This window comes from Piliocolobus tephrosceles, chromosome 2, assembly GCF_002776525.5.
Source record: "Piliocolobus tephrosceles isolate RC106 chromosome 2, ASM277652v3, whole genome shotgun sequence".
NCBI lineage: Eukaryota > Metazoa > Chordata > Mammalia > Primates > Cercopithecidae > Piliocolobus > Piliocolobus tephrosceles.
In genome coordinates this window covers 6,037,963-6,056,431 of record NC_045435.1, presented here as the reverse complement: position 1 = coordinate 6,056,431, position 18,469 = coordinate 6,037,963, and the positions used below count along the sequence as shown (strand labels likewise).

The 18,469-nt window shown below is 44.4% G+C and overlaps 1 protein-coding gene across 1 annotated transcript; it reads right to left on the bottom strand.

The window, feature by feature from the left end:
• Positions 1-412: 412 nt before the first annotated feature.
• On the bottom strand, positions 413-6,558 carry RPL24 (ribosomal protein L24). The gene is made up of 6 exons (XM_023212297.1): positions 6,418-6,558; positions 6,228-6,303; positions 5,559-5,669; positions 2,097-2,233; positions 1,761-1,824; positions 413-537 (listed from the first exon to the last, which is right to left on the bottom strand). The coding sequence occupies exons 1-6, from the start codon at positions 6,420-6,422 to the stop codon at positions 457-459; spliced, it is 474 nt and encodes a 157-aa protein (XP_023068065.1). The 5' UTR covers positions 6,423-6,558; the 3' UTR covers positions 413-456.
• Positions 6,559-18,469: the final 11,911 nt, after the last annotated feature.

Sequence of the window (18,469 nt, the reverse complement as noted above, 5' to 3'; positions counted from 1 at the left end):
TATGTTTTTGTAGAGATGGGGTTTTGCCATGTCACTCAGGCTAGTCTTGAACTCCTGAGCTCAAGTGATCACCTGGGTTTGGTCTTACAAATGCTGGGATTACAGGCGTGAGCCCCTGCACCAGCAACATCCTAATACTTACAGCATTGTAACCAAAGAGTTAAGGCAATGAAGTTTTTGTAATGTGCCATATACACCCCAGCCAAGCAAAGGTAGCATCTGACCATACCCATCTTCTTACATGATTTTGCTTAACCTCTCTCCAAGGAAGAGGCTTACTTTATAGGATGCATTATTCCTGAGCAATAGACTTTTTAATAAAATACCCATGTCTTACATTCTTTACTAGTTCACCTATGACCATGTAAAGTCCAACATGCCTGTTACAAGAAAAAAAAAATCCAGCACAACCTAGAGTTATAATCCAATCTTTATTTAAAAATCGAATCTGCCAGTTTAGCGTTTTCCACCAACTCGGGGAGCTGAAACTTTCACAGGCTTCACAATCTTTTGCTTAGGTGCTGCCTTTGTAGGTGCCTGTAAAAAGGTAACGTGATATTACTCCACAAACCTTTTGTTACCCTATTATTACCCATCTCTCACATCCAGATTGTTTATGTAGCTTAGATCACTTTCTTAGTAATTTAATTGCATTCCTAATGATAATCTTTTAATGTGACTCCCCTTAAATATTTAAAGCCCATCTTTACAATGAAAAGACAAAGACTAAGATACCATCACAGATTGGAGGAAAGTAAGAAGACACAACCAAGTGCAGTGTAGGATCCTGAAATGCATCCTAACAGAACCTCACAGCAAAGTTCTCAGTAACAGTACAGTGTTTACTCAGCTTTTCTCAATGTTATCAATGTAGATAACCGTAGTAACTTTCAAAACCAGGCAGGGTGCAGGGGCTCATTCCAACACTTTGGGGCACTAAAGCAGGTGGATCGCTTGAGCTCAGGAGTTTGAGGCCAGCCTGGGCAACATGACGAAACCATCTCAACTAAAATACATATTAGCTGGGCGTGATAGCGCTTGCCTGTAGTTCCAGCTACTTAGGGGGCTGAGTCAGGAGGATCACTTGAGCCCAGGAGGTTGACGCTGCAGCAAGCCGTGACTGTGCCACTGCACTCCAGCTGGGCTACAGAGTGAGACCCTGCGTTGAAGGGAAAAAAAAAAACAAAAGCCAACCTTTATTTTTCCCAATTCCTAACAGTAACAGATACTTTGGCTTATGGAGAGGACCAGCCCTCTGGAGACCTGAACCAATTAATTGGGTACCAACATCATTTCCAATTGAGCCTTGCAATCGTTACCTTAAAACGGTGAAACTTTCATTATCACAATTTAGATTGAAAATAAATTTTCCAGCTGGGCGCAGTGGCGCACACTTATAATCCCAGCACTTTGGGAGGCTGAGGTAGGCAGATCACCTGAGGTCAAGAGTTCAAGACCAGCCTGTCCAACATGGTGAAACCCTGTCTCTACTAAAAAAAAAAAAAAAAAAAATTAGCCAGGTGTGATGGCGTGCACCTGTACTCCCAGCTACTAGGGAGGCTGACACAGGAGTATTCCTTGAACCCAGGAGGCAGAGGCTACAGTGGGCCGAGATCAGATCATGCCACTGCACTCCATATCCTGGGCAACAGAGCAAGACTCCGTCTCAAAAAAAAAAAAAGAGAGAGAGAAAAAAAAAAGAAAGAAAAAGAAATGTTCCTGTTGTATTGTTCAAGAAAGTCAAGAAACCCCATAATTACCTTAGCAGCAGCCATTGCAGTCTTTTTAGATGCTTGCTTAGCCTTTTTTGCTTCCTTAGCAGCCCTGTGGGGTAAAAATAACTTAAGGCAAAAGCACTTTACTCCTTAGTGGTACAACTTATTATTAGACTGTACTGGACAAGTACAATGACCATATTCCTTCCTTTCCCACCTGCATTTATTTGTAGGCTAAATCCAAAGAGTTTGTCAATAATTTTCATTAACCACCAAATCAGCTTAAAATATATTAGACTACATGGTAACTTTAATTACTGAAGACCCAAACCTAAAATCCATCCCAATAGGTGAAATGCTCATAATGAAAGCATTCCTCACCTGATAGCTTGTTCTCGTTGAGCCTTTCTAACTTCAGGTTTCTGATTCCTCTTGGCCATTATATCAGCAAGAGATGCACCAGTAATGGCCCTCTGGAATTTGACTGCTCGGCGGGTTCTTTTCTTTTGAATTTCTTCCTGCAAAACAAAGATGAGGGGCATGCTAAGGAACCTTCCTTCAAGAATTTAAAGGGAGGAAAAATTAAGTCTTTTAAGACAGGGCAAATGAAGTCTTTTAATATTCATATTCAACAAAAAATAATTCATACAATTATTTGAAAATAAAACATGTTTTCCACTTATGGATTAAGCTGTCTATTACAAATCCTAGCCATTTTTTACCTTAAAGAGACACACAAAAAATTGAACTCTAAGGAAAATGGTTATTCCATAAACTGCATAGTATAAATGAAGACTGTTTATACTTTTAATAATTTACTTATTGAAAAAAATTATCAAATTCAGCTGTTTTAACTCAAAGGACTGTCACTAGGAGAAATACTCAAGTTAGACAATGATTTGACAGGAGAGCCCCCAAATGTTAGGTAGAAAATGTCTAAGAAGGCATTGTGGAATCTTAACATTTTCTGTACATTCTGTATTAGAAACCTGTACTACAGTCTTTATGAGAAAAAGATATTGCAGTGCACCTTTAAGTCCGAGAACAAAGTATATTTGAAAAGTTGTTTATTAAGGCACAGAAATGCAAAATTACCTTAAAAACTTTTAACAAAAATAAAGCACATTGGTGGTTTACAGACATCCTAATTTTAAACTTTTTAGAAAGAAGAAATCTTGTTTCTACAGTAAAATGGCAGTTTTTCTACAGTAAATGGCAGTATTTACCTGTTTAATATTTTTGTCTCAAACCAACACATAAACATTTTTCTTATTGTGGTAAAGACGTAAAGTTGACAATTTTAACCTTTCTTTGGTTTTCCTATTTTTTCGTTTTTAAGACCAAGCCTTGCTCTGTTGCCCAAGCTGGAGTGCAGTGGCATGATCTTGGCTCACTGCAGCCTCCGCCTCCGGGGTTCAAGAAATTCTGCCTCAGCCTCCCAAATAGCTGGGATCACAGGCACCTGCCACCACGCCTGGCTAATTTTTTTATTTTTAGTAGAAACTGGGTTTCACCATGTTGCCCAGGCTGGTCATGACCTCCTGAGCTCAGGCAATCCGTCCGCCTCGGCCTCCCCAAGTGCTAGAATTACAGGCGTGAGCCACCATCCCTGGCCTGTTTTCTATTTTTTTAAATAGAAACTGGGTCTTCGCTACTACTTTGCCCAGGTTGGTTTCAAACTCCTGGGCTCAAGCTCAAGGGATCCTCTTGCCTTAGCCTCCCCAAGTGCTAGAATTACAGGCGTGAGCCACCATCCCTGGCCTGTTTTCTATCTTTTTAAATAGAAACTGGGGGTTTTCGCTACTACGTTGTCCAGGTTTGTTTCAAACTCTTGGGCTCAAGCTCAAGGAATCCTCTTGCCTGGGCCTCCCAAAGTGCTGGAATTACAGGCGTGAGGCACTGCATTAGGCCCATTTTAACTTTTTTTTTTTTTTTTTGAGACGAAGCCTCACTTCATCACCCAGGCTGGAGTGCAGTGGCGCAATCCCAGCTCACTGCAACCTCTGCCTCCCAGGTTCAAACTATTCTCCTGCCTCAGCCTCCCAAGTAGCTGGGACTACAGGCGTCTGCCACCAAACGCGGCTAATTTTTTTTGGTATTTTTAGTAGAGATGGGGTTTCACTCTGTGGGCCAGGCTGGTCTTAAACTCCTGACCTCGTGATCCGCCCGTCTCGGCCTCCCAAAGTGCTGGGATTACAGGCATGTCAGCCACCATGCCCGGCCTCATTTTAACTTCTTAATGTATAATTTAGCCGTGCAGGATGGCTCGCACCTGTAATGCCAGTACTTTTGGCAGCCAAAGCAGGAGGATTACTTGAGCCCAAGAATTTGAGACAAAACTGGGCAACATCGCAAAGATTTCTGTCTCCTCAAAATATATTTTAAAAATAGCTGGGCCATGGTGGCATGTGCCTGTGGACCACTGGGTAGGCTGAGGTGGGAGGATCACTTAAGCCCAGGTTGAGGTGGAGTGAGCTGTGATCCCGCCACTGCTCTCCAGCCTGGGCAACAGAGAACCTGTCTCAATAAAAAAGTATAGTGGCCTTATATACATTCATAGCGCTGTGTAGCTATCACCATTATCCATCTAAATAACTTTTTTTTTTTTTTAAAGGTCTCCTACGTTGCCTCAAACAATCCTCCCACCTTGGCCTTGGGAGCAACTAGAGTACAGCTGCTGCCACCAAGCCCAGATTTGCTATGACACTGATGTACAAGTTATGAGTCCCTGCTTTCAACTGTTTTGGGGTGTAACTTAGAAGTGGAACTGCTGGGATAATTGTTTACCCTTTTGAGAAAACACCAAATGGTTTTTCACAGCTGCTACATATTTAGCAGTGCACGAAGGTTCCAATTTCTCCCCATCCTCATCAACACCTGTAATTCCTGCTTTGTTTTTTTCTTTTTTTTTCTTTTTTTTTTTTTTTTTTGAGACGGAGTCTTGCTCTGTCTCCCAGGCTGGAGTGCAGTGGCCAGATCTCAGCTCACTGCAAGCTCCGCCTCCCGGGTTTACGCCATTCTCCTGCCTCAGCCTCCGGAGTAGCTGGGATTACAGGCGCCCACCACCTCGCCCGGCTAGTTTTTTGTATTTTTTAGTAGAGACGGGGTTTCACCGTGTTAGCCAGGATGGTCTCGATCTCCTGACCTCGTGATCCGCCCGTCTCGGCCTCCCAAAGTGCTGGGATTACAGGCTTGAGCCACCGCGCCCGGCCTGTTTTTTTCTTAATAGTCACCCTAACAGGTGTGTCATATCCACTTTTAAGTTTCTCCTTCCTCTGAACTTTCAATATGTTTATGTCTGATGGCATTTATTTCCCACAATACCTAGAAAAGTCCTTCATACAGAAGGTGCTAAGTAATCCCAAGCCTATTGAATACTAGTCCTACCATGGCACTCAAACTTTTTCTCATGTATAACCCAGCTAAAAGGACACTTAACAAGGACCAGGAAAACCACTGTTTTGAGAATGAACCAGTATGGTGGACTGGTTCACATTCCACTGATGGCTACGTTAGGACTAATCCTGTAACTACTGCAATCAAAACCAATTTATGCTAAGTTCTCAATTTCCTCCCACTGGAAAACTAAGCCTTTCCACCCTGCCCTATAACCCAAATGTGCTTAATGTAATTTATCTGACTTTAAAATTTCAACTGGGTGTTGCTGCTAGCCTAAGATGTATAGAGACAGTTTATAATATCTTTTTCATTTCGCTGATGCTTTACAGTTTAAGAACTCTTTTGCATACAGTCTGATTTAATTTTACAGAGCAGAAAACCAACGTTCAGAGAGCTCAGACAACTTAAGAGATAGCTCCCAATATCAAGGCGTATTCCACTTACCGACTGTCCCTTTTTGTGCTTCCTTCTGTAGAGGACAGTCCAGTTTATCTGCCGAGGATTCCTCTTGGAAAGGAACGCCGACTCGCATTTTGCATTAAGAAACTGGAAAACCTGGAGTGACAAATTCAAAGGAATTACCTATTTATACAAAGTACAAGAGGCTGAATGAGCTTGGAATCCTTAGAAGATCAATATGCTAGTTCTCGCTTATTTTACAAAACTGAAGCCCACAAGAACCAAAAGGCTGTCACGTAACTGGCAGGTAACTGTGTGACACTATGAAGGTCCTTGCGTTTAATCTTTTCTCGAGAGCAGGAAATCTAAACTCATAGCAAAGGACAGGATGGTGCATCCTTCTGGGAAGCATTCTGCTTTTGTCCATCCCGGGATTCCAAGGGGAAACCACCAATTATCTCGGTACCTCAGTTATTTCCCTTACACAGGAACATCAGTTACATAAACCCCTCCGGATGTCCGACCTGGCTCACAGTAAGTAATCAACGCTGGTTCACTTAGAGATGTTTGGTCCTAACGACCAGTCCACAGGGCGTCCACGAAGCGTTCCAGAGGTCAATGGTGATGTGGGGAATGAACCCGTCCAAACCGAATTAGACCAGCCTTTCCTCCTCGGAGTACAAGAAGCTAAGTTAACCCGACGCGGCTTTTTACCTTCCCGTCGGTCCTGGCGTAGCGCCTCCCGTGTCCGGGGTAGATCTTGTACCCGCTAAAACTGCACAGCTCCACTCTGCAACAAAAAGTGAAAGTGCATCAGGGAGGGTGTCTACAGCCATGCCAGGGACGACAGAGAGGCGTTCTGCCCGAGGATGTAAGCGGATTGGGAACCACGGGTCGTGCTTACTTCATGGCGACGGATTCAGGGGAAGAAAAGAGATGGCGAAGAGAAAGGAATCATGGGAAGAGACCTTATAAGGTCGTGGAGGGGCTGGGGGCCGGAAATCTCCTCCCCCAATATCCTTCGCTGTTCCCGGCGCTCCTTGATGACGTAATCATCGCCCGGCGGAAGATCTCGTTTTCCGTGACAACTGACTTCCCCTGGCGGAATTCCTCCAGAGGCTGCTGGAGGATTCTCGGGCCCAGAGGGCCTGCCAAAAAGGCAGTCAGACAATTGGTTTCTGAGTCATTCTATCTCTTTTTTTTTTTTTTTTTTTTTTTTTTGAGACGGAGTTTCGCTCTTATTGCCCAGGCTGGAGTGCAATGGCGCGATCTCGGCTCACCGCAACCTCCGCCTCCCAGGTTCAAGCGATTCTCCTGCCCCAGCCTCCCTAGTAGCTGGGATTGGCATGTGCCACCACGCCCGGCTAATTTTGTATTTTTAGTAGAGACGTGGTTTCTCCATGTTGGTCAGGCTGGTCTCGAGCTCCTGACCTCAGGTGATCCCCCTCCTCGGCCCCCCAAAGTGCTGGGATTACAGGCGTGAGACACCGCGCCCGGCCCATTCTGTCTTACTGCCAAGTATTCTAGAGCCATCTTCCGGCTGCAGGGAATGTGAACTGAAGAGAAAGGTGTCCTCTCTTTTGTCATAAAGAGACCCAAAGACGAATGCCCCGCAGGTAAAACAAGTCACGTTTTGCCTTCCCTGTTGGCTCATTTCCTCAACCAAACAAATTAATAGTTTAACCATTTGAATACTTTAACAATAAGAAAGTAATGACAACCGAACCGTTTCCCAGGCTGTGCGAATCAAACAGTGCACGTTGGCGCTTTGCAATAATTATAATTAACATTCATTGAGCGCTTTCTCTGTGCCGGGAATTATGCCAAAGGCTTTGCAAACATGAGCTCATTCAGTTTCCAGAATTCCTATTAAGTACCCGCTTAAGAACTACAATTCGCAGCTGGTGCCTAGTGAAGCTGAGTGGGTCGGTGGAGCCCCGCTTGGAGGCCAAGGGCTCAATCTGTTACATATTTCATTCTATGACAAGAAGTGGCCAGAGGCAATTCTTGAATTCTGTGGGAGGCTGCAGTATATGACTAGGAAACAAATGTAATGATTGATTTCTGCTGTCTCTGTATGCAAGTCACGCTAAAAAGGTTTTGTAAGATAGCTGGTTGAAGAGATTTAGAATGTCTAACAAGTTGGCTGACTAATGTTACGCAAACTGTACAATTGTGTTGAAGCCAGTCTTTTTTTTTTTTTTTTTTTTCTTGAGACGGAGTTTCGCTCTTTGACCCAGGCTGGAGTGAAGTGGCGCGGTCTGGGCTCACTGCAAACTCCGTCCCCCGGGTTCAAACGATTCTCCTGCCTCAGACTCCCGAGTAGCTGGGATTACAGGCACCCACCACCATGCTCGGCTAATTTTTGTATTTTTAGTAGAGATGGGATTTCACCATGTTGGCCAGGCTGGTCTGAACTCTTGACCTCAGCTGATCCACCCGCCTCGGTCTCCCAAAGTGCTAGGATTACAGGCGTGAGCCACTGCGCCCCGCCTGGAACCAGTATTAAGAATGAGTTAGGTGGCCAGATGCCGCGACTCATGCCTGTAATCCCGGTACTTTGGGAGACCGAGGTGAATGGATTACCTGGGGTCAGGAGTTCCAGACCAGCCTGGCCAAAATGGTGAAACCCCGTCTCTACTAAAAATACAAAAATTAGCCGGGCGTGGTGGCGTGTGCCTGTAATCCCAGCTCCTTGGGAGGCTGAGGCAAGAGAATCACTTGAACTGGGGAGGCGGAGGTTGCATTAAAGCCAAAATCGCGCCACTGCACTCCAGCCTGGGCAAGAAGAGCAAAATTCCATGTCAAAAAAAAAAAAAAAAAAAAAAAAGGAGGTTGGGCACAGCGACTCAACGCCTGTAATCCCAGCACTTTGGTGAGTCAGGAGAATCGCTTGAACCCCGGAAGCGGAGGTTGCAGTGAGCCAAGATCACACCACTGCACTCCAGCCCGGGCGACAGAGCGAGACTCCGTCTCGAAACAAACAAACAACAACAACAACAAAAAACCCCAAAACAAAACATCTTTCAGAAATAGTCCTGGCTTCTACAAGATCCAAGGCACAGCTGAGTTTAGGTAGCCGGTGGAACCAAGATCCATCTGAAGGAATGCAGTCCTTTTTGCTCCACAGAACCTCAGAATTTATAGTCCCTTCCCAATATTTTAGAAAGATTTTGTTTTATTGTTCTTTGAAATTACGTTTGGCCTGACTGGTTCTGTGGAAGAAATGCAGGAAACTGGGCCTTAGGGATTTGGGCTGTATTTTACTCTTTACTGGAGGGCCTTCTTGAGTTGGTATGCCAGGGTTCCTTGTAACACACTCCCATAACAAACAAATTGTGCTCAAAATGCTCTTAGAATAGGGAGAAATTTTGCAGAGAAAGACCCCTAAATGAATTTATATTATACAGTGTCATAAAGTAGAGCTTCTAACACTATACATAAATTACTGCTGAGTTTATCCATGCTTTCTCTTTTATCATAGGCAAAAGGTTTAGCTACACTCTGTTCTCTTTTTATTCATTTATGGAGCAATACTGAACCAAACTTGGTGCCCTTTTCAGCCTCTGTCCCTCTAAGAACAGTGTATGCTTCCCTTCACAGTTTCTTCACCCATTTGTACATATTTCCCTGATATATTAGTTTCCTGTAGTTGCTGTAACAAATTACTATGGACTTGGTAACAACACAGATACATTTTTTCTCACAGTTTTGGAGGCAGTAAGTTCAAAATTAGTATCCCTAGGGCTGAAATCAAGGTATCTGTGTGCTCTCAGGATCAAGGATCTAAGGGAGAACCTGTTCCTTGCTCTTCCAAGTTCCACTCATCTAAACCACTCTTGAATTCCTAACCCACAGAAACTGTTAGATTATAAACATTTGTTGTTTTAAGCTATGTTTTGGGGAGTAATTTGTTAACATAGAAATAGGTAATATAGGAGGTAAGGACAAATTGACAATGGGGACTTGGTGAATGGTGGTATCATTTGTCAAGAGAAGGATAGATAAGAGGAAAGAAGTAGGTTTGTCAGCGAAAGGGTTAATTTTTTTTTTTTTTTTTAAGACTTGTTGCCCAGGCTGGAGTGCAATGGCGTGATCTTGGCTCACCACAATTTCTGCCTCCTGGGTTTAAGTGATTCTCCTGCCTCAGGCTCCCAAGTAGCTGGGATTACAGGCATGCTCCACCACGCCCAGCTAATTTTGTATTTTTAGTAGAGATGGGGTTTTTCTATGTTGGTCAGGCTGGTCTTGAACTCCTGACCTCAGGTGATCCACCTGCCTCGGCCTCCCAAAGTGCTGGGATTACAGGCATGAACCGCTGTGCCCAGCCTGAAAGGGTTAATTTTGAAAAGGCTGGGTTCAAGCTGCTGATAGGGATATTAAGGTACAACTGTGTAGTGGGAAGTTAAACATGTTCAGAAGAGTGTTTGTAATATGATTTATTTTATTTTATTTTTTATTTTTTTGAGATAGGGTCTCACTTTGGCTCCCAGGCTGAAGTGCAGTGGCACAATCAGGGTTCACTGCAGTCTCTACCTCCTGGGCTCAAGTGATCATCCCATCTCAGCCCCGTGAATAGCTGGGACTGTAGGCATCTGCCACCATGACCAGCTACTTTTTTGTATTTTTAGTGGAGATGGGGTTTCACCATGTTGCCCAGGCAGGTCTTGAACTGGACTCAAGCAAGCAGCCTACCTCAGTCTTCCAAAGTGCTGGGATTACAAGCGTGAGCCACCATGCCCAGCCAAGGATATATTTTAGTAGTAATGAACTTATGGTGACAGAATATGTGGGATAATATCACCTACTGTCACAAGCTGGCTTCTCTGGAAACAGTTACTGAGACTGACTTTGGGGTTCAAGATACTTGTTGCAGATCAAGTCTTGTGAAAGGAAGGGGGAGAAAACAGTGTTAGGCAGAGAAAGAAGTCGCATACGTTATAGATCCAACTAAACCTCAGTCAGGTCATGTGTGCTGGCTTATGCCTATAATTCCAGCACTTTGGGAGGCCGAGGCGGGAGGATTGCTTAAGCACAGGAGTTTGAGGCTGAAGTGAGCTATGATTGTGCCACTGCAATCAGTCGATCAATCAATAAACCTCAGTCAACCCTGCCAGGAGCTATGGAACAATTATTGTTTGTTGGAGTGTTCTGTGTTGGGCTAAATGGTGAAGCCTCTTTATACTTCTACCTTACTCAGTCACCACATGGGGGCTGCCCCTGGGAGGTCACGACCTCAAGTGAGGGGGTACTCAGCAGCTGAGCCAGGCCCTACTGATAGCTGGAGGATGCTGCTGCCCATGCTGCCCACTGTGAGGCAGCAAGCCCTTGCTTGAAGGGGGATCCGGATAGTATGTTTCTGTGTCTACCACCCCTAGAGATGGTGCCTAGAGTAAGTCATCAAAAAAAGAATCAGGATAGCTGGGCATAGTGACAGGCACCTATAATCCCAGCTACTCAGGAGACTGTGGCAGGAGAATCACTTAAACCAGGGAATTGGAGTTTGCACTGAGGTGAGATCACATGACTGCACTGCAGACTGGGTGACAGAAAAAAAAAAAAAAAAAGAAAAAAAGAATCAGGAAATACTAATATTTAAAGGATAGGTGAATGGAGGAAAATAATAAATTGAAGGAGGCTGAGCAGATGAGGTCAAAGAAGATAGAGATCCGTAACAGTAACCTCATAGAAATTTATGGAAGCATCTTGACAGTGCTAAGTTCAAGTAAGACAATCTCAGAAATATATAAACTTGAATGCCTTTGCAGTGACTTAAGTGTAAGTCTGATGTTTCCTTCTAAAAATACTGCCTTCTCAGGTGTGGAAAGGATTCTATCTTTTTAGACTTTACCACCGTAGTTCTCTGAAGGCTTGCAATCCTGAATCAGGCTTGACTTCAGAAAGTGCTTTAAAAGGGAGGCCGGGCGCAGTGGCTCATGCCTGATATCCCAGCACTTTGGGAGGCTGAGGTGGGTGGATCACCTGAGGTCAGGAGTTCAAGATAAGCCTGGCCAATATGGTGAAACCCCATCTCTACTAAAAATTCAAAAAAATTAGCCAGGCATGGTGGCGGGTACCTGTAATCTCAGCTACTTGGGAGGCTGAGGCAGGAGAATCACTTGAACCCAGGAGGTGGAGGTTGCAGGGAGCTGAGATCAGTCACTGCACTCCAACCTGGGTGACAAGAGTATGACTCCATCTCAAAAAATAAATAAATAAAAACTCTAAATCTAATCAAGCCTTTTTATCTAACTACTACAGTAACTTTCCCTGTAGGAAATACAGGTGACAGAGGAACATGTGAAATGACTCCAGAGGGATGCAGTTGGCAAAATCTAGTGTTTGAGAAACAGAATAAATAAATTTTTCCAACAACATGTGAATTGAAAGGAGAGATAGATATTAAAATGTATAGACAAGGGGTGGGCACAGTGGCTCACGCCTGTAATCCCAGCACTTTGGGAGGCCTGGTGAGGGGATCACATGAGGTCAGGAGTTTGAGAGCAGCCTGGCCAACATGGTGAAAACCCATCTCTACTAAAAATACAAAACTACCCAGGCGTGGTGGCAGGTGCCTGTAGTCCCAGCTACTTGGGAGGCTGAGGCAGGAGAATCACTTGAACCTGGGAGGGAGAGTTGCAATGAGCCGAGATTGCACGACTGCACTCCATCCATCCTGGGGGACAGAGTAAAACTCTGTCTCAAAAAAACAACAAAAAACCCCACCTATAGACAGGACTAGCTACATAAATAATTTGCAGGGCTCAATGTAAAAGGAAAGTGTGAGGTCCCTTTTTCAAAGACCTAGAAGGCCAGGCGCGGTGGCTCATGCCTGTAATCCCAGCACTTTGGGAGGCTGAGGCGGGCAGGTCATGAGGTCAGGAGTTCACCACCAGCCTGACCAATATGGTGAAACCCCATCTCTACTAAAAATACAAAAATTAGCTGGGTGTGGTGGTGGGCGCCTGTAGTTTCAGCTACTCAGAAGGCTGAGGCAGAAGAATTACTTGAACCCTGGAAACAGAGGTTGTAGTGAGCTGAGATCGCACCACTGCACTCCAGCCTGGTGACAGAGTGAGACTCTGTCTCAAAACAAAACAAACAAACAAACAAAAGACCTAGAAAAAGGTGCTATTAAAGATGCCAAAATATAAGGCATTTTCCTTTATTCTGCAATCTATCTCTCCACTTTTCATAGTATTTTTTCATTTGTTATTTAACATCATGTTTTGTCAGGTGAGGACATTTACTCAGCCAGTGCAGGACTCACTGGTATCCAAGGGCCATAGGTGATTTGATGCACCCACATGTCCCACCAGCTGTTGAGTTCCCCCTCCAGCCAGCCACTGGACCAACATGCAGTGCCCTGGCTCGGGGCAGGAAAGTCTAACCAACCATTTCATTCCACTATCCTCCTGGCCAAACCCACAGACGACAGGTGTTTCGTACTTGGATCTGGGGTGGACATCAAGTCACTTGCAGAATGTATGATGGTGCTGCCAGCTTGGGGGAAGGAGGAGGGCAGCCATAGTATTGGAGGGGAGGGGAAAGAGAGGCCATTATCAGGGAACTACAGACAGCCTGTGGAGGCAGCCGGGAAAGCAGCAGAAAGCGGGACGGCACGTTAGCTGAGACACCAAGCCCTAGGCACATGCTCTATTATTCTCTTGTACTACTTCACTGATAAAACACAAAATTAAAGATAGAATTAGACTTTCAAGACAGCAACTGCAGAAAATTAAACCTCAAATATGGGACCCTCCTTAGCACAGTGCCCTATGCAACTGCACTGGTCACACAACTTGAAGCTGGCTCTGCTTTTAGATTACAAGAAATTTGGGCAGGGTGTGGTGGTTCATGCCTGTAATCCCAGCACTTTGGGAGGACAAGGCCAGAGGATAGCTTGAGGCCAGGAATTTGAGACCAGACTGGTCAACCTAGAGAGACCCTGTTACTGCAAAATCTAAAAAAAAAATTTAGCTGGGCATGGTGGTGCATGCCTGTAGTCCCAGCTACTTGGGAGGCTGAGGTGGGAGGATCACTTGAACTCAGGAGTTTGAGGCTGCAGTGAGATGTGATTGTACCACTGCACTCCAGCCTAGGTGACAGAGCAAGATCCTGTCTCAGAAAAAAATAAAATAAAATTAGTGACTTTGTTATTAACCAGTTAGAATGTATAGATTTCATTTAAGCCCTGCTTAAATAAGCTGGACAGACCTGGGGTAATTAGAGTACTTACAGGATTTTTGTTATTAAGATTTACTATTAATTTTTTGGGTTTTATGATTGTACTGTGGCTATTTTTGAGTTATTTTTTCAAGGTACATACTAAATATATTTACAGATGAAATAACATGACTCAGTTGGGCATGATGGCTCACGCTTGTAATGTCAGCACTTTGGGAGGCTGAGGTGGCTGGATCACTTCAGGTCAGGAGTTTGAGACCAGCCTGACCAACATGGTGAAACCCCATCTCTACTAAAAAAATGCAAAATTAGCCAGGTGTGATGGTGCATACCTGTAATCCTAGTTACTTGGGAGGCTGGGGCAGAAGAATTGCTTGAACCCGGGAGGTGGAAGTTGCAGTGAGCCATGATCATGGCCATTGTACTCCACCCTGGGCAACAAGCGAAACTCCATCTCAAAAAAAAAAGAAGTAATATATCTGAGATTTGCTGTAAAATAATCTGAAGGTGGAGTTAGTGGGTGTGATAATTAATATTTGATATCAAATTGATTGGATTGACAGATGCTTAGATGCTGAATCATTGTTTCTAGATGTGTCTGTGAGGGTGTTTCCAGAGGAGATTGACTTGTGAGTCAGTGGACTGAGAGGGAAAGACTCACCCTCAAGGCAGTCAGGCATCATCCAATCACTGGCCCAACTAGGACAAAACAGGCAGAAGAAGGGGGAAACTCAGCACATACTGCTTTCTTTCTCTTGCTCCCTTCTCGAGTGGGATGCCATCTTTCTTCTGCCCTTGCACATCGTACTCCAGGTTCTTTGGGTTTTGGATTCTGAAACTTGCACCAGCAGCCTCTCAGGGACTCTTAGGCCTTCAGCCACAGATTGGGGACTACACTTTTGTCTTTCCTAGTTCTAAGGCTTTTGGACTGGAATGAAGCCACCAGCTTTTCTGGTTCTCCAGTTTTTGGACACCCTGTTAGTGGGACTTCTTCACCTTTGTGATTGTGTAAGCCAATTCCCCCTAAAAAAATCCCCATGTATCTATATCTATGTATCTCTCTCTATATATAGATATATAGATATAGATATCTCCTATTGGTTCTGGCCCTCTGGAGAACCCTCATACTGTGTGTAAGTCATTTATGAAAAATGATTCATGGGTAGGATAGCTCATTCCTGTAATCCCAGTGCTTTGGGAGGCTGAGGTGGGAGAACTGCTTTAAGCCAGGAGTTCAAGATAGGCCTGGGCAACATGGTGAGACTCATCTCTACAAAACATTTTAAAAATGTGCTGGGCATGGTGGTGCACGCCTGTAGTCCTAGGCATTTGGGAGACTGAGGTGGGATGATCGCTTGAGCCAAAGAACTGCAGGCTGCACTGGAGCTAAGATCATGCACTCTAGCCTAGATAACAGAATGAGACCTTGTCTCTAAAAAGAAAGAAAGAACGAGAGAGAGAGAAAAGAAAGAAAGAAAAAAAAGAAAAGGAAAGGAAAGGAAAGAAAGGAAGGGCTAGGCATGGTGGCTCACGCCTGTAATCCTAGCACTTTGGGAGGCCGATGCAGGAGGATCACTTGAGGTCAGGAGTTTGAGACCAGCCTGGCCAACAGGGTGAAACCCCATCGCTCCTCAAAATACAAAAATTAGCTGGTCATGGTGACACACGCCTGTAATCCCAGCTACTTGGGAGGCTGAGGCAGGAGAATTGCTTGAACCGGTAGGCAGAGGTTACAGTGAGCTGAGATCGCACCATTGCACCCCAGCCTGGGCAACAAGAGTGAAATTCTGTCTCAAGAAAAGAAAAGAAAAGAAAAGAAAAGAAAAGAAAAGAAAAGAAAAGAAAAGAAAAGAAAAAAGAAGAGAAGAGAAAAGAAGGTGGCCAGAAGTGGGTAATGGTTGAAGCTGGATATTAAGTACCAGGGTTCATTAAAATAGTCTCTCTATTATTATATACTTTTACACTACTTTTCCATGATAAAAAGTTTCAAACAATTATGTGTCTTGGGATTAATTTATGTCTCACAATTCAGTCCTGGAAAAGTAAGCACTGCTTGTATTACTTTGTAATTTAAAAAATACGGGAAAAAAATCCCCATACTTATAGCAGCTGTATTCATAATAGACAAATACGGGGAACAGCTTAGGTGCCCATCAATAGGTGAATATATAAGCAAACTATAATACATATCAATGTACTACTACTTAACAATAAAGTAGAATGAACTGTTGATTTACACGACATGGATGAGTCTTAGACGTTACATTAATTGAAAGACTTACATTAAAAGTACATACCATATGATTCCATATATATCAAATTCTACATCATGCAAAATAACCTATGGTGGGGGAAAAAGTCAGAACACTGGTTGCCTTTATCTAGAAGGGAAGGACTAACTGGAAAGGGGTAGGAGGGAACTTCCCATGTGAATAATAATTTTCTATATCTTTTTTTTTTGAGAAGGAGTTTTGCTCTTGTTGCCCAAGCTGGAGTGCAATGGCGTAGTCTCGACTCACTGCAACCTCTGCCTCCCAGGTTCAAGCGATTCTCCTGCCTCAGCCTCCCAAGTTGCTGGGATAACAGGCACCCGCCACTACGCCCAGTTAATTTTTGTATTTTTAGTAGAGACTGGGTTTCACCATGTTGGCCAGCCTGGTCTCGAACTCCTAGCCTCACGTGATCCACCAGCCTCAGCCTCTCAAAGTGCTGGGATTACAGGTGTGAGACACTGCACCCGGCCAGTTTTCTATATCTTGATGTTTTAGTTTAATAATACAGTTTGTCAAACTCAGGGGATGCTCATTTAAGATTTGAAAATTTCAGTGTATGTAAATTTTACTTCAGCAGAAAGGAAACTAAATAAATATTGAACACTAGTTAATGAAATACATGCTGAAGTATTTAGGGAGAGATGTACTTGTCCACTAAAAAACATAGTGGGCCCAGTGTGGCACTTTGGGAGGCTGAGGTGGTTGGATGGCTTGAGTCCAGGAGTTGGAGACCAGCCTGAGAAACATGATGAAACCTTATCTCTATAAAAAATACAAAAATTAGCCAGGTGTGGTGGTGTATACCTACAGTCCCAGCTACTTGGGAGGCTGAGGTGGGAGGATGGCTTGAGCCCAGAGGAGGAGGTTTTAGTGAGCCAAGATCGCAAGATTGTGCCACTGCACTCCAGCCTGGGTGACAGAGCCAGACCTTGTGTCATTAAAAAAAAAAAAAAAAAAAAGGACCACCATAAATGACTGATAAATGACTGATGGATGGATAGATGGATACAAAAATTAGCTGGGTGTGGGCTGGGTGCAGTGGCTCATGCCTGTAATCCCAGCACTTTGGGAGGCCGAGGCAGGTGCATCACGAGGTCAGGAGATCGAGACCATCCTGGCAAACACGGTGAAACCCCATCTCTACTAAAAAGACAAAAAAATTAGCCAGGCGTGGTGGCAGGTGCCTATAGTCCCAGCTACCTTGGAGGCTGAGGCAGGAGAATGGCGTGAACCCAGGAGGCGGAGCTTGCAGTGAACCCAGATCGCGCCATTGCACTCCAGCCTGGGCGACAGAGCGAGACTCCATCTCAAAAAAAAAAAATTAACTGGGTGTTGTGGTGTGCTCCCTGTAGTCCTAGCTACTCAGGAGCCTGATTTGGGAGGATCACTTGAGCCCAGGAGGCAGAAGTTGCAGTGAGCCTTAATTACACCACTGTACTCCAGCCTAGGTGATAGAGTCAGACCCTGTCTCCCCAATCACCCCCAAAACATAGAATCAAAGTGTAGGTAAATGAATGTTCATTGCACAATTCGAATTTTTATGTATGTTTGAAATTTTTCCTATTAGGGAAAATAAAGGGAGACATCTTCTGGAAGAAATTGGTATTACTGATTGGCTCAGAAAGGCAAGTGCAAGAAAACATGGTGGGGTTTTTTTGGTTTGTTTTTATTGTTGTTTTGAGACAGTGTCTCCCTCTGTTGCCCGGCTGGAGTGCAGTGGACAGATCCCAGGTCACTGCAGCCTCAAATTCTTGGGCTCAAGTGATCCTCTCACCTCAGCCTCTCAAGTAGCATGTGCCTGGCTAATTATTTTTATTTTCATTCATTCATTCATTCATTCATTCATTCATTCATTCATTCATTCATTCATTCTTTGAGACGCCCTCTCGCTCTGTCGCCCAGGCTGGAGTGCAGTGGTGCGATCCCCGCTCCCTGCAAGCTCCGCCGCCTCCCGGGTTCACGCCATTCTCCTGCCTCAGCCTCCCGAGAAGCTGGGACTACGGGCACCCGCCACCACACCTGGCTAATTTTTTTTTGTATTTTTAGTAGAGACGGGGTTTCACCGTGTTTGCCAGGATGGTCTCGATCTCCTGACCTCGTGATCCACCCGCCTCGGCCTCCCAAAGTGCTGGGATTACAGGCGTGAACCACCGCTCCTGGCCTAGTTTTATTTTTTGTAGAGGTAAGGGTTTAGCTTTGTTGCTCAGGCTGGTTTCCAACTCCTGGCTTCAAGCAATCCTCCCACCTCAGCCTCCCAGTGTTGGGATTACAGATGTGAGCCACTGTGCCTGGTCAAAATATGGTTTAAAAATATGATTTGGTATGGAATGATTGCTTAGTTTTTACATACCCCATTGGTTCTTTCTCCTGTGCCCAAGCTGAAAATCTTTCTTTTCTTCCGCTGTCTAACTTCTTACTTAGATTTTACTTTCCATAGAATAAGAATCAGTAAACTTTTTCTGTAAAGGGCAGAAGGTAAATATTTTAGGCTTGTTG